The sequence below is a fragment of the Dendrobates tinctorius genome, unplaced genomic scaffold (assembly GCF_039654945.1).
Source record: "Dendrobates tinctorius isolate UK_male_01 unplaced genomic scaffold, ASM3965494v1 ptg000024l, whole genome shotgun sequence".
NCBI lineage: Eukaryota > Metazoa > Chordata > Amphibia > Anura > Dendrobatidae > Dendrobates > Dendrobates tinctorius.
Window position 1 is genome coordinate 25,708,908 of NW_027361692.1, and position 14,645 is coordinate 25,723,552.

The 14,645-nt window shown below is 42.9% G+C and overlaps 1 protein-coding gene across 4 annotated transcripts in view; it reads right to left on the reverse strand.

The window, feature by feature from the left end:
- Positions 1-218: 218 nt before the first annotated feature.
- LOC141084586 (E3 SUMO-protein ligase ZNF451-like) overlaps positions 219-14,645 on the reverse strand; it is a 104,553-nt gene continuing 90,126 nt past the window's right edge. For 3 of the 4 annotated variants that reach the window (XM_073569418.1, XM_073569417.1, XM_073569416.1), the window contains 2 exons: positions 1,062-1,103; positions 219-639 (listed from right to left, as the gene is read on the reverse strand). In XM_073569418.1, the coding sequence (XP_073425519.1) occupies positions 593-639; positions 1,062-1,103 (89 nt within the window). In that variant the 3' untranslated portion in view covers positions 219-592. Of the gene's footprint in view, positions 640-940; positions 1,104-14,645 lie in introns of all 4 variants that reach the window. The other variant, XR_012231044.1, reaches the window with a different exon arrangement.

Sequence of the window (14,645 nt, forward strand, 5' to 3'; positions counted from 1 at the left end):
TGGGGTAATGGTTTGCCAACTACAGAGACCATTTCTGCATTAGGGAAATGCTGCGTGGCATTTTTACATTTTCTTTCCTCATTCATGCTGCTCCTAAAACACTATAAAAAAGTTACCATTTTAGCACCTCTACTGGTCTATTACCATTGCTTATATCCTTTCTGTATACTCTGCTATTGAGGAATCAATCTTTTTTTTTTTTTAAATAAAAAGTTGCATAACGATAAATTTATTTAATAACGCAGTATTCCCAAGACCACTCATATACATGTGTACATGTATATTTTCACATTCGATAACATTTATAAAACAAAACATTTATACAACAAGCTGCATAAAATAAGAAATATCAACAAAAGAACATGAAAACAAGAATTCCACAATGGATGATCTTGGTATATACATTTTGTATTTTACAGAATGGTGATCTTTTTCTCTTGCAACAAAAAGAACCCAAAACAGAGCATAGGCAAATCTTGTGTTGTCTCTGCAGGAAGGTACATTCAGAAATGCAATTGACAAGTAAACCATTGATATGAATAACACAGGAGGAAGAGGAATGAATGCATAAAAATGGCAATTTCCCCACTTTTCAAATTTCCACCAAGCTTCTTCTGATTGCTTCTTCAATGTTGGCTTCTGTGGAAAAACATTAGAAATTCAATAGTTATATATGACTCATGTTACCGTGCGTGCACCTGAATGGCTACCATAGGTGTGGTTGGGAAAAAAAAACAAAGGTTTGCTTTCTCTATTTTTAAGCAATGAAGCCTCCTTCATGTGACCATAATGTCTCCCTGTTATAATGAGTGGTAAGATGGCACCTCGTGAAGTCAACGACGAAATACTGTCTCCTAGTGGGCATATTCACTAATCTGGAACCTTGCAGGGGTGCACAACAGTATCAGCAGATGCCAACAGCGGGAGAGCTACTTCTTACTCCTGAGTCCCTGGGTGGGGAACACTGCTGGAGGGCAAAGCAGGAATGAATCCAACATGCAAGGGATCCGTGAATGACAGATGCTAAAGATGGAAGCTGATGGAAAAAGATGAAGACAAACCTTCATCCAGCTCAGCTTTGCTGATTTCCATGCCATCAGGGTCTGGAACAAAAAAAGTTTATATATTACAGTTACAAACAATGCAATATATATTTTTACAGACTCTGTTGCTCTATAAAACATCCACTACTCTTCAGTCATGTATCAGATTGTGCATCTGTATTGATAGCTACCTCCGCTATCCCAGCACCTATCATATACTGAAGAAAAGCAGGGTAACAAGTCACACTGTCAGCTATATTGGATGGTAGATTAGCGGAGACGCAGAATAAGAGATGTTGTATGTAACATTCATGACCAATAATAATGGACATTCACGCATCAGCTCTGCTGTGGTTAATATTTGCTAGTGTATGCCTACAACCTCTGGAGATAAGGTTCACCAAGGGCAATTATTCCAATACTTTTTATATTCCTTACAGAATAAGTGGAAACATCATTTTTTATATACAACTATAATGAAGACACCAATGCTGTCTTGATGGCCAAGGATTCAGAATGTGTCCCCCACTGCCGGAAAGCGGTCTTCATAATGCTTCTCCTGTAGAGAGTGAACTGGTCAGATTGTTTCCAGCGGTTAGGTGCCCCCGGGCATACTACTATTGCGTAGCATAATATTGTAAGGTGCAATGACCAGTAGTAAAAGTAAATGCCAGAAAAAAAGAGAAAAAGCACTACTGTATAGTATGCACACTTACTCATGTGTAAGTGTGCATACTATAGAGTAGTGCTCTCTCTTACACAGGAGTCCCAGGACAGGTGCCATAGAGTCATCTGCTCCCTGGTGGAGCAAGTAGGCGGCAAGAAACGGCATCACGTGAGGTCAATACCAAAAGTTCATGTCAGGGACAAAACTCAGAAAGCAAGTGGGCAAAATAAAAGCAGAGGTCAGAAAACTGGATATACAAAATAGTATAAAGAGAGCAATGGCTCAGTACTGTAACCAGGTCTAATTGAACTATATAACTGGCAGTTAGGGACGGTTTGCTGGTATTTATATAGAAAGGAACCCAGTCCATGCATCCCAAAGTTAATTACATTACCAGCTCACTGCAGCAAAACACAGGTGGACAGGAAAGTGGCAACTAATCTCAGCAATCTTACAGCTAAAATAGTATTTTCCAGCAACCAGGGCAGCGATAACAGTGGCATGTTTGAGTCATGAGTTAAAATCACTCATACAAGACAATGGGCACCTGAAAATCACAGACATCACACAGATGCGATCTAAAATACTGTTAAAAGTATGACCATTATTATTTTTTAAGTTAGGAAGAGTCTGATGCATATGTGCAAAAGGTACAGAAACAAATGATGAGATGCACTATGCTGCTTCCATTCATTCAAAACTATTCAAACGGGGGGGCGTGGCTATGCCATGAACGAGAGAGGACGCTGGCTAGGAGAGCTCCTCAATCTCCTGCTAGATCCTGGACCCCCTTTTTTTGTGGCTTGCTTGGCGCTGCCTGGACCCCCTGGACGTCGGGATCCCCCGGGTACCCCGCAGCACGACGTGAGGCGACTTTTGAGAGCGGGCGGCTGATCCTCCACGAGGTGGCGGCCATCTTGGACGCGCGGCTATGCCACTGAGAGCTGCGGCGTCGGCCCATACTGCTGCACTGCTGCTCGGGCAGTGAATACATCAGAGGACAGACCTGAGGAGACACGCGGTGAGTGCCCTGAAAGATTGGGCCCTGCGTGTTATCTCCTCTCTATCAATTGCTCACTGCGCTGGCTGGCACCATTACTAAGGGACGCTCTGAACATCCTCCCCCATTACTGCTGTCTCTGTGGGGTCCCCCTCTCCCTCCCCTGGCCACAAGGAACTGTACTGAATAATGCTGGTTGCTGTCCTCACAATTAACGTGTCCTCCTTCTGCGGCCTGAACTCTAATTAACCATTACTAGACCTGCTGTGATCCCCATCTGTGGTGGAAGATACCTGAAACACATTTCTAACTATTTCACTGAACCGCACTGCAGATAACTATGAGTCGATTTAAGGGATCAGGAGCGGCAGAAAAACTGAAAGTTTGTCAGACCCGACCCTACTGAAAGTGCACGACCTATCAGAAGCATTTCCTCTCAAGTCCAACGCAAAAATCACCCTTCTGGGGGTGAAGAGACGGAGCAGGAGGAATTGACCCTTAAACAGGTGTCTGAGCAGTTGATGCAGGCTATTTCTCTAACCAGGACATCCCTGACAGAGAAAATTGAGGATGTTTACACGGAGGTGGGGAGACTTCGTCAGGATATGCAGGCCATGAAGGGACGCATAACGGAGGTGGAGACGAGGGTGTCCAGGGTAGAGGATACCATTACACCTATGGAGGCTAAATTAACGAAAGTGGCAGGCTCCATGAATGCTTGGAAGCAGAAGGCGGATGACTTGGAGAACAGAATGCGCCGGAATAATATCCGCATCATTGGTCTGCCTGAGCGCTCGGAAGGTCAGCATCCTGAGCAGTTTCTGGAAGATTGGTTTAAGACCTCCCTGGGAGATGAATTCTCCTCAATGTTGGCTATTGATAGAGCTCATAGGGTTCCCTACAAAATCCCTGCCTCCAGGGGCCCCGCCTCGACCTTTCCTGGCATGCCTGCTCAAGGACAGAGATACCATTCTGCGTCTTGCACGACTAAAAAGTCCTATCAAGTTCAATAATGCTGTCATCGCCATCTTTCCGGACATTTCCATGGAATTGCAGAAGCAGCGGGCAAAATTCATCGAGGTCAAGAAACGGCTCAGGGACAGGAACATTGTATACTCGATGATATATCCGGCCCGACTTCGGGTTGTTCATGAAGGTGCCTCCGTGTTTTTCACAGATCCAGCGGAGGCGACTGAATGGCTGCGGTCCCATAGGGGATCCCCTGCAAAGGAATCCTGATGTGGCGGCTGTTACTCCGGATCCTTTCAATTTAGGGTCTAATTGGAGCTCTTTCGGTGAGTATCCAGTTATCAACAATACTGGACGCTGTGTTGAGTGACGGTATCCCCTTGTTTATTTTTTGATGGGGGCGTGAGACTGTGCTCCTAAACTGTGTTCCAAATTATTATGCAAAAAGAGTTTAGGAGTGACAAGGTTAGAATTTTTTTGTTTGTCATTTAAACTCATTGATGGTGATGTGTGAGAGAGCTCTTTATATCACTGAAAGCAATTGCAGATACCTGTGCAAATTAGTTTGGCATGTGTGTCCAAATAAAGGCAAGACTACTTAAGGCTGTTCCACATTATTAACCCCTACACGACCTTTGACGCCACGTAGGCGTCATGAAAAGTTGTGCCATAACGACCCATGACGCCTATGTGGCGTCATGATTTTAAAGCCCCCCTGCGGGTCGGGTGACCTAGGTCACTGAAAGGTCACCCGACCCGCAGATACAGGGGGCTTTGTTCTTCGCCACAGGGGGTGAAACAGCCAATCAGAGCGATAGTAATATTTCATCAATGAAAATTGATGAAATATTACAATCCAGCCATGGCCGATGCTGCTGTAGCATCGGACGTGGCTGGAGACACCGATTCCACCCCCCCCCCACCGGCGATCGCCCCCCCCCCCCACGCAACTGAATGACAGCGGCGATCTGCCGCCGCTGTCATCATCTGCCCCCCTCCCATTCTCTCTGCTCCCCGCCAGATTCCGATAACCCCCTCTCACCTCCCCCGGCACCTTCTAAGTCCCCCTGTCGCTCCCGGAGTCTGGCGGGTCCGGTTCATGGGCGCCGCCATCTTAGAAAATAGCGGGCGCATGCGCAGTGCGCCCGCCCGAATCTGCCGGCTGCAGATTCCATTCTTTCATTTTGATCACTCTCACAGTGATCAAAATGAAAGTAAAAGTAAATAAACCCCCCGATTATCACCCCCATAGGTAGGCACAACTAATAAAATAAAGAAAATATTTTTATTTTTCCATTAGGGTTAGGGTTGGAATTAGGGTTAGGGTTGGAATTAGGGTTAGGGTTGGAATTAGGGTTAGAATTAGGGTTAGGGTTGGAATTAGGGTTAGGCTTGTGGTTAGGGATGTGTTAGGGTTAGGGCTGTGGTTAGGGGTGTGTTGGGGTTAGGGTTGGAGTTAGAATTGAGGGGTTCACACTGTTTAGGCATATCAGGGGGTCGCCAAACGCGACATGGTGCAACCATTGATTCCAGCCAATATTGCGTTCAAAAAGTCAAACGGTGCTCCCTCCCTTCCAAGCCCTGACGTGTGCCCAAACAGTGGTTTACCCCAACATATGAGGTATCAGCGTACTCAGGAAAAATTGCACAACAACTTTTGGGGACTAATTTCTCGTGTTACCCTTGGGAAAATAAAAAATTGGGGGCTAAAAAATTATTTTTGTGGAAAAAAAATGATTTTTTCATTTTCACGTCTCTGCATTATAAACTTCTGTGAAGCACTTGGGGGTTCAAGGTGCTCACCACACATCTAGATAAGTTCCTTGGGGGTCTAGTTTCCAAAATGGGGTCACTTGTGGGGGGTTTCCACAGTTTAGGTACATCAAGGGCTCTGCAAATGTAACATGATGCCCGCAGACCATTCCATCAAAGTCTGCATACCAAAACGTCACTACTTCCCTTCCGAGCCCTGACGTGTGCCCATACAGTGGTCATCCCCCACATATGGGGTATCAGTGTACTCAGGACAAACTGGACAACGACTTTTGGGGTCGAATTTCTCCTGTTACCCTTGTGAAAAAATAAATTGCGTGCTAAAATTCATTTTTTTGGAGGGAAAAAATGATTTTTTTATTTTCACGGCTCTGCATTATAAACTTCTGTGAAGCACTTGGGGGTTCAAGGTGCTCACCACACATCTAGATAAGTTCCTTGGGGGTTCTAGTTTCCAAAATGGGGTCACTTGGGGGTTTCTACTGTTTAGGCACACAGGGGCTCAGCAAATGTAACATGACGCCCGCAGACCATTCCATCAAAGTCAGCATTTCAAAATGTCACTACTTCCCTGCTGAGCTCCAACGTGTGCCCAAACAGTGGTTCCCTCCCACATATGGGGTACCAGCGTACTAGGAAAAAAAAAAAGATTTTTTATTTTCACTGCTCTGCATTATAAACTTCTGTGAATCACCTGGGGGTTCAAAGTGCTCACTATGCATCTAGATAAGTTCCTTAGGGGGTCTAGTTTCCAAAATGGGGTCATTTGTGGGGGAGCTCCAAAGTTTAGGCACACAGGGGCTCTCCAAACACGACATGGTGTCCGCTAACGATTGGAGCAAATTTTCATTTCAAAAAGTCAAATGGCGCTCATTCCCTTCTGCGCCCTGCCGTGCACCCAAACAGTGCCCCCCCCCCCCCCCCACATATGGGGTACCAACATACTCAGGACAATCTGGACAACAACTTTTTTGGTCCAATTTCTCCTGTTACCCTTGTGAAAATAAATAATAGCGTGCTAAAAAATCATTTTTGAGGAAAAAAAATGATTTTTTATTTTCACTGCTCTATGTTATAAACTTTTGTGAAGCACTTGGGGGTTCAAAGTGCTCACTACACATCTAGATAAGTTCCTTAAGGGGTCTAATTTCCAAAATGGTGTCACTTGTGGGGGAGCTCCAATGTTTAGGCACACAGGGGCTCTCCAAACGCGACATGGTGTCCGATAACGATTGGAGCTAATTTTCCATTCAAAAAGTCAAATGGCACTCCTTCCCTTCCGGGCCCTGCCGTGCACCCAAACAGTGGTTTATGACCACATATGAGGTATCGGTGTACTCAGGAGAAATTGCCCAAAAAATTTTAGGATCCATTTTATCCTGTTGCCCATGTGAAAATGAAGAAACTGAGGCTAAAAGATAATTTTTGTGAAAAAAAAGTATTTTTTTTTTTTTTTAAGGATCAATTTGAGAAGCACCTGGGGGTTCAAAGTGATCACTATGCATCTATATAAGTTCCTTGGGGAGTCTAGTTTCCAAAATGGGGTCACTTGTGGGGGAGCTCCAGTGTTTAGGCACACAGCGACTCTCCAAACGCGACATGGCAAGCGCTAAATATTCCAGCATATTTTCCATTCAAAAAGTCAAATGGCGCTCCTTCCCTTCTGAGCCCTGCCGTGCGCCCAAACAGTGGTTTAAGACCACATATGAGGTATCGGTGTACTAAGGGGAAGTGGGAAATTGCCCAACAAATTTTAGGATCCATTTTATCCTGTTGCCCATGTGAAAATGAAAAAATTGATGCTGAAAGAAAATTTTTGTTGGAAAAATTAAAATGTCCTTTTTTTCCTTCCATGTTGCTTTAGTTCCTGTGAAACACCTAAAGGGTTAATAATCTTCTTGAATGTAGTTTTGAGTAGCTTGAGGGGTGCAGTTTTTAGAATGGTGTCACTTTTGGGTATTTTCTGCCATATAGACCACTCAAAGTGACTTCAAATGTGAGGTGGTCCCTAAAAAAAATGTTTTGTAAATTTTGTTGAAAAAATGAGAAATCACTGGTCAACTTTTAACCCTTATAACTTCCTAACAAAAAAATATTTTGCTTCCAAAATTGTGCTGATGTAAAGTAGACATGTGGGAAATGTTATTTAGTAACTATTTTGTGTCACATAACTCTGGTTTAACAGAATAAAAATTCAAAATTTGAAAATTGCAAAATTTTCAAAATTTTCGCCAAATTTCTGATTTTTTCACAAATAAACGCAAAAATTATCGATCTAAATTTACCACTAACATGAAGCCCAATATGTCACGAAAAAACAATCTCAGAATCGCTAGGATGCGTTGAAGCGTTCCAGAGTTATTACCTCATAAAGGGACACTGGTCAGAATGGCAAAAAAATGGCCAGGTCATTAAAGTCAAAATAGGCTGGGTCATGAAGGGGTTAAGCAGCCTACATTTTTTGCCAAAATGGGAAAGAAAAATAATGTGTCGGCTGCTGAGAAGCAACAAATTGTGGAGTATTTAGGTCAAGGCATGATTACAATAAACATTGCCAAGACACTTCATTGTGATCATCGCACAATCAAGTAGTATGTAGCTGATTACCAGCACACACGTGTGCGTGCTGAAAAGGAAAAATTGAGGACTCTTTCCAACAGGCAATTGCGTCAGGTTAAAAGAGCAGCTGCAAAAATGCCTTGTCATAGCAGAAGACAAGTTTTTGAAGCTGCTGGTGCCTCCAACGTCCCCCACACAACAAGATGCAGGGTCCTTCAGAGGTTTGCAGCTGTGCGTAAGCCATCCTGTCGACCACCTCTATCCACTGCACACAAGCAGAAACGGCTCCAGTGGGCCAAACGATACATGAAGACTGACTTCCAAACTGTTTTGTTCACCGATGAGTGCCGTGCAACGCTCGATGGTCCAGATGGATGGAGTGGAGGATGGCTGGTTGATGGACACCCCATGAAAACACGGCTAAGGCGCCAACAAGGAGGAGGTGGAGTAAAGTTTTGGGCTGGAATCATGGGGAGAGAGATTGCCGGCCCCTTTAGGATCCCTGAAGGGGTAAAGATGAACTCCATAATCTATGTGGCGTTTCTAAAACAGCACTTCCTGCCATGGTTCAAGAGGAAGAACCGTGCTTTCCGCAGCAAGATCATTTTCATGCATGATAATGCACCGTCTCATGCTGCAAATAACACTTCTGCATCTCTGGCTGCTATGGGAAAACAAACTTATGGTGTGGCCATCATCTTCCCCTGACCTCAACCCCATTGAGAACCTCTGGACCATCATCAAAAGGAGTGTCTATGATGGCGGGAGGCAGTTCACATCTAAGCAACAGCTCTGGGAGGGTATTCTGTCCACATGCAAAACAATTGAAGCACAAACAATCCAAAAAATGGACGAGAGTTCAGAAGCTTCTTTCGAACAAGGGGTCCTATGAGCAAATATAACATCACCTAGAATAAAGTTTTGACTTGAAAACTGATTTCATTTTGTAATAAGCTGATGCTTATAATTTCACAATTGACCATTTTTTGTTCAAAAACAAAATAAAAAGGTTGAAAACTGCTGTGCATAATAATTTGGAACATGCATTTTGAGTGTTTATCATTTTAAAAAATATACTGTTTTCATAGGCAGTTTGTTCAAAAACACTGCAATTATACTAGAATAGTAGATGACTGGAAAATAGCAATGACTGCAATTCATATAGGTAATTTAGAGAAAATATGAGAAAATATTTTTTGCATAATAATTTGGAACACAGTGTATATTGCAAGGTTCTTGTTTTGTTTTTTCTTTTTCAAAGGTTTTAGTTCTTACAGTTATTTAGGTAAATGCCGCAGCCGACGCCAGTTTTGTTCTCTAGGTGAGATTTCTGCATTCTGTTTGGGCACCAGTATGCAACATATCCAGATGGACGGGAATGGGTTCGGAGTTGATTTGTATGACTTGGAATGTAAGAGGCATCAAAACCCCTCGAAAGAAAATTAAAGTGTTTTCACAAATTAGACACTATCACCCTCACATTGTGGCTCTGGTTGAGACGCATCTGACTAGGGATACGGTTCAGTGGGTGCAGAAACCGTGGGTGCAATGGTTTATACATGCTTTTCACACCAGCTATTCAAGGGGAGTTTCACTGTTAATTCAGCAGGATGTTTGGTAGGAGACCAGGGAGGCACGGAAAGATCCTGAGGGACCGTTTTGTTTTTGTACATGCGCTGATCAACTCTCAGAAATATCTACAACCCCCCCCGGCCAATATGTCAATTATGCAGAAGGCATTGAGTTTCGCCCTGAATTACCCAGATGCACACGTCATTTGTATGGGAGATTTTAATTTGGTCGTGAATAGTCATCTTGATAAATTGAGACTAGGCGACGGAGTACAAAGTGGGACACCCCCCCGGTTACATCTCAGCTGTCACAATTTATGGCGGGAAGCGGGTGGCTGGATCTATGGAGAATGCGCCATCCTGAGGCGAGTGGGTATACTTGCCATTCCTCCACTAAACGCTCTCTGTCTCGCATAGACTACATCTTTGGATCCAGCAGCCTAGCGATATGGGTAGATAATGTTGAACATGGAAGTAGGGGGATTTCAGATGATAGCCCGGTTGTTCTTAAACTTAAATATGGGACATCGACCAATAGGAGAACATGGAAATTGAACCCTTTTTGGCTGAAGTTGATAACATCGCCCGATAGAACGATATATCAGTTACGTTGCTTCGTCTTGTCCCACCCTGAACCATGAAATATTAATTTTGGGATGCTCTTAAAGCTTACCTAAGGGGTTGTTTATCCTCTACGATTTCTTACATTAAACAGGTGACATCGGAGGAGGATGGCGCGACGTCTGAAAGATTCGGAGGCAGCCTATATATCTGATCAAACTAACAGCAATAGGGTGGAGTGGTTGACTGCTCAAAGGTTATATACTCAATATATTGACACAAACGAAACAAATTATTTTTTGCCCGACAATCTTATTTTGAGATGGGGAATCAGGCAAGCAAATTTTTTGCTTATTTAGTGCGACAGCATAATGCAACTAACACAATATTACAGATTCGCAATTCGGATGGTACTTTGGTTTCCTCAACTGAAGAAATACTGAAGTGCTTTTCTGATTATTATGGTTCATTATACAATTCTAAGACTGATGTTGATAGCCCGGGGTGTCTAAATTATCTGTCAGATATAGTTTCCTACACTGAGTCCTTCCCAGCGGGCCTTTATGGATGCTGAGTTTACTCTACTTTAGAGGAGGTGGAGGAGGCCATAAAAGATATGGCCTCTGGGAAGGCCCCTGGCCCGGATGGATTTCCTGTCGAACTATATAGAAAATGCCAGGAGATACTGGCGCCCCTTTTGTTGACGGTGTTTCGTGGGATTTGGGAGGGGGGATGCATGCCGGAATCCTTTTATGTGGCTAATATAATAGTTCTTAAAAAGGAGGGGAAGGACCCTTTAGATTGTAGATCTTATCGGCCCATATATGTGGATAAGATTTTTACAAAAATTTTGGCCAAAAGGTTGAACTCAGTCATATTAGATCTCATACACTCTGACCAGACTGGTTTTATGCCTGGTAAGAGCACCTCCATCAATATTAGACAAGTCCAGTCAGTGGTCCAATATAGTTCTCTGGTACCAAATAATGAATGAGCATTGGCATCGCTTGATGCAGCCAAGGCCTTTGACTCTCTTGAATGGCCTTTTCTCCGTGCATGTCTGCAGAGGTATGGATTCGGTGATAGATTCCAAAAATGGGTCAGTGTTTTATACATGAAGCCTAAGGCCCGGGTCATCGTAAATAATTCCATATCTGAGCCATTTTCATTGCATAGAGGAACTCGTCAGGGGTGTCCCCTTTCCCCGGCCCTTTTAGCTCTTGCTATTGAGGCACTGGCAATTCGTATAAGATCTTCTCCTGGTATTGCTGGTATAGGAATAGTGGGTCGGACAGACACCATAGGCCTTTATGCTGACGATATGGTGATATTTATGGACAAAGCGGAGGAAACACTGACAGGAGTGATCACTACTATAAATAAATTCAGTAAATGTTCTGGCCTATATATAAATTGGGAGAAATCTGCCTTGATGCCTCTTTCAAATGCTCCAATGCCACGACTTGAGACTCTCTCCTTACTGCCCATTGTAACAAGTTTTAAATATCTGGGTGTCCATATTTCTCAGGGTAGTAAATTTGATTTGCAACTTAATATACATCCATTGCTGGAGACGGTCAAAGGTAAATTCGCAATCTGGGGTAAACTTCCACTGTCTGTAGCCGGACGTATTAATTTAATTAAAATATTACTCCCCAAGCTTAGCTATTTTCTCCAACATAGTGCTGTGGTGGTGCTCAGATCCTTTTTCGCTAATCTGAATTCCCAGATCACATCCTTTATATGGGGGAAAACCAGGCCTAAAACTTAAACTATCCACTCTACAGAGACCCAAGAGGGGAGGGGGGCAGCGCTACCCGATTTCTTCCTGTATTATCTGGCTGGACAGGCCAAAGCCATAAGTACATGGATGCCTGGAGGTCACCTCCCTAATTCTGAAAATAATCTACTGCATGCTGGCCAAATTAGCTGCCCACTGGGTTTTTTGGAAATGAGGAAAATAAATGTTTCGCGACTGTTACCCCTGCTTCGGCTGGCATGATCAATATGGAGACAGATTAAAAGGGTGGTTGGATTTGGGGATATTATAGCTGAAATGCCCCTATGGAATAATGACTACCTCCCGGCGCTACTTGAACATCCATCTGCCGAGTTTTGGGCTCAGTATAGTATCTCTATGATAGGTGATCTATATGTTCATGGAACTTTGATGTCCTTTGAACATTTACAAGTTAATCGCAATGTCCCGAGATCCCAGTTTTTTCATTATTTACAACTAAGGTCAGCTTTTCAATCGCACATGAGATGTATAGGTATGAATAATGCTATTTCGTCTCTACCCTTGATAGGGATCCTTAAATCACAAGGCCCCCAAGGTCTCATCTCCTCTCTATATACATATATGCTGTCAGTGGGGACGGAGTCTACCTTAGATTCCGTTAAAAAGAAATGGGAGAGGCTCATCCCAGATACACAGGGAGAGGAGTGGGAAGAAATCCTGGAGTCACCAATCTGGGTATCTCCGTCTGCCTTGACTCCAACTCGAATCTTTAAGATGGGCTGATACCAATCATCGGAATGTTTGAGATGTAACTTAATAGATGCAGACTTTATCCATATGATCTGGTGCTGTCCCATCGTTGCACAATATTGGAGGGAGGTGACATCACTATTGACATCTTTGGTACAAATCCCTGTTCCCCTTGAACCACTGGTCTGTCTATTTGGAGTATGGGATGAGGAGACATGGGGTCAATATGCTGGGATTTTTCTACGGGAGGCACTGTTTATGGCGCGAAAGGTACTGGCATTACGGTGGATGGGAAGTTCATCTCCTTCTCTCGGGTCCTGGATCAATTTGGTGAATTTGATTATCCCATATGAACGTACCTTATATCAAAACAGAGGGTGCCCGGGAAAATTCTAAAAGATTTAGGAGAGGTGGACTTCCTCTCACCTCACTTTGTAAAGTAGAGATGTCACATCGTAAATAGCTAATTATGTGGAAGTAGGCTGTGGAATAGTTTAGGTCCTTGTAGGTGTAGGTATGGTTTAGAAGCTAGGTAGATTTCATCACTGGAATAACACGAAGCTATTGTGATTTAATTAGCATTATGTTTTGCTTTATTTGTATACAACTGATGCGCACATTTTGCTTTACATTTTCATGTTATATGAAGCATATGTATATCTTGTATCAAGCTCAACATCATGTACCAGTGTGTGTACTGTATAGCTGTTTACGGTTTAATAAATGAATTTAAAAAACAACTAAAAAAAAAAAACACTATTCAAACCCCATTGCAAATTAGGTTAATAAGCAAAACATAGAAACTTTTTGCAATAAACCAAAAAAGAACAATTTAAATATTATACCACAAAGAATATAGCAAGTGAATTCTCCAATATCATAAAATGCCATTTCTAATGATTACTGCAGCCTCAGAATTATTCAACGCCTCCACGACAAGCGTCCAATACTTAATTGAGATCTATTTGGCTGCTATGACCTGCTGCAGATGTGATGCAAAGAAAGACAACAGCTTCTGCTTTCTTGCTTCATCAAATTCAACCAAAATTTTCCGTATAGGTCAAGTTGGGCAACTGTCATGGCCACTCCAAAATATACCAGCACTACTTCTGAAACCAAATCTTGGTGGATCATGAGGTATGCTTGTAATCACTGTCCTGTTGGAAGGTCCAATGAAAGTTTCAGTTTCCTCACAGAAGACATGATGTTTCCTCTTAGGATTAGCTGATACTTAATTGTATCTATCTTGTCCTCCACACTCTGCAGGTTAACAGTGTCAGAGGAAACAAAGGAACCTCGGAGCATCGACGAGCCACCACCATGCTTCACTGGAGGGTTTTCTTTTCATCACATGCCAAATTCTTCCTCCTCCAGCCATGCCACTGTTCTATAGGCCCCTACAAAAGTTTCAGTTTTGTTTTAACGCTGCACACAGCAGAATCACAAAACCTTCTGGGTGGCAGCAAGTAATGTTTCATTATGCAAAGTAAGGCACAAATTAAATATTGAAGGTCTCCAAGACACACACACACCTACTAATCCCAAAACACAGGTAAAGTCAGATCTAATAAGATCAAACCATATGACTAACACAAAAAAATTGGGATCCTTCTTTATGGAGTAATTAAACAAAACTGGAACTTTCTGGGTCAATGGATTGCCAGGATGTTTGGAGGAACAAAAATGAAGAAAATAAGAAAAGGACACCACTTTCAGAGGATCATGGTAGTGGCTTGATGCTCTGGGGCTGCTTTGCTTTCCCTGACATTGGAAACCTGCAGCATGTGGAGGACAAGATAAATTCAATCAAATATCAGTAAATCCTAACAAAACAAAAACCCAAACATTCATTCATTTCAAGGATCTGAAGCTTCGGCATCATAAAACATTCCAACAGGACAATGACAAGGCTTGGCTTCATAAGGAGTCCTGGAAGATTCTGAAGTTGGGTGTCACATTTGCCTGACTTGAATCCCATAAAAAATGTTTGTTATGAGAAGGCGTGCCCTGA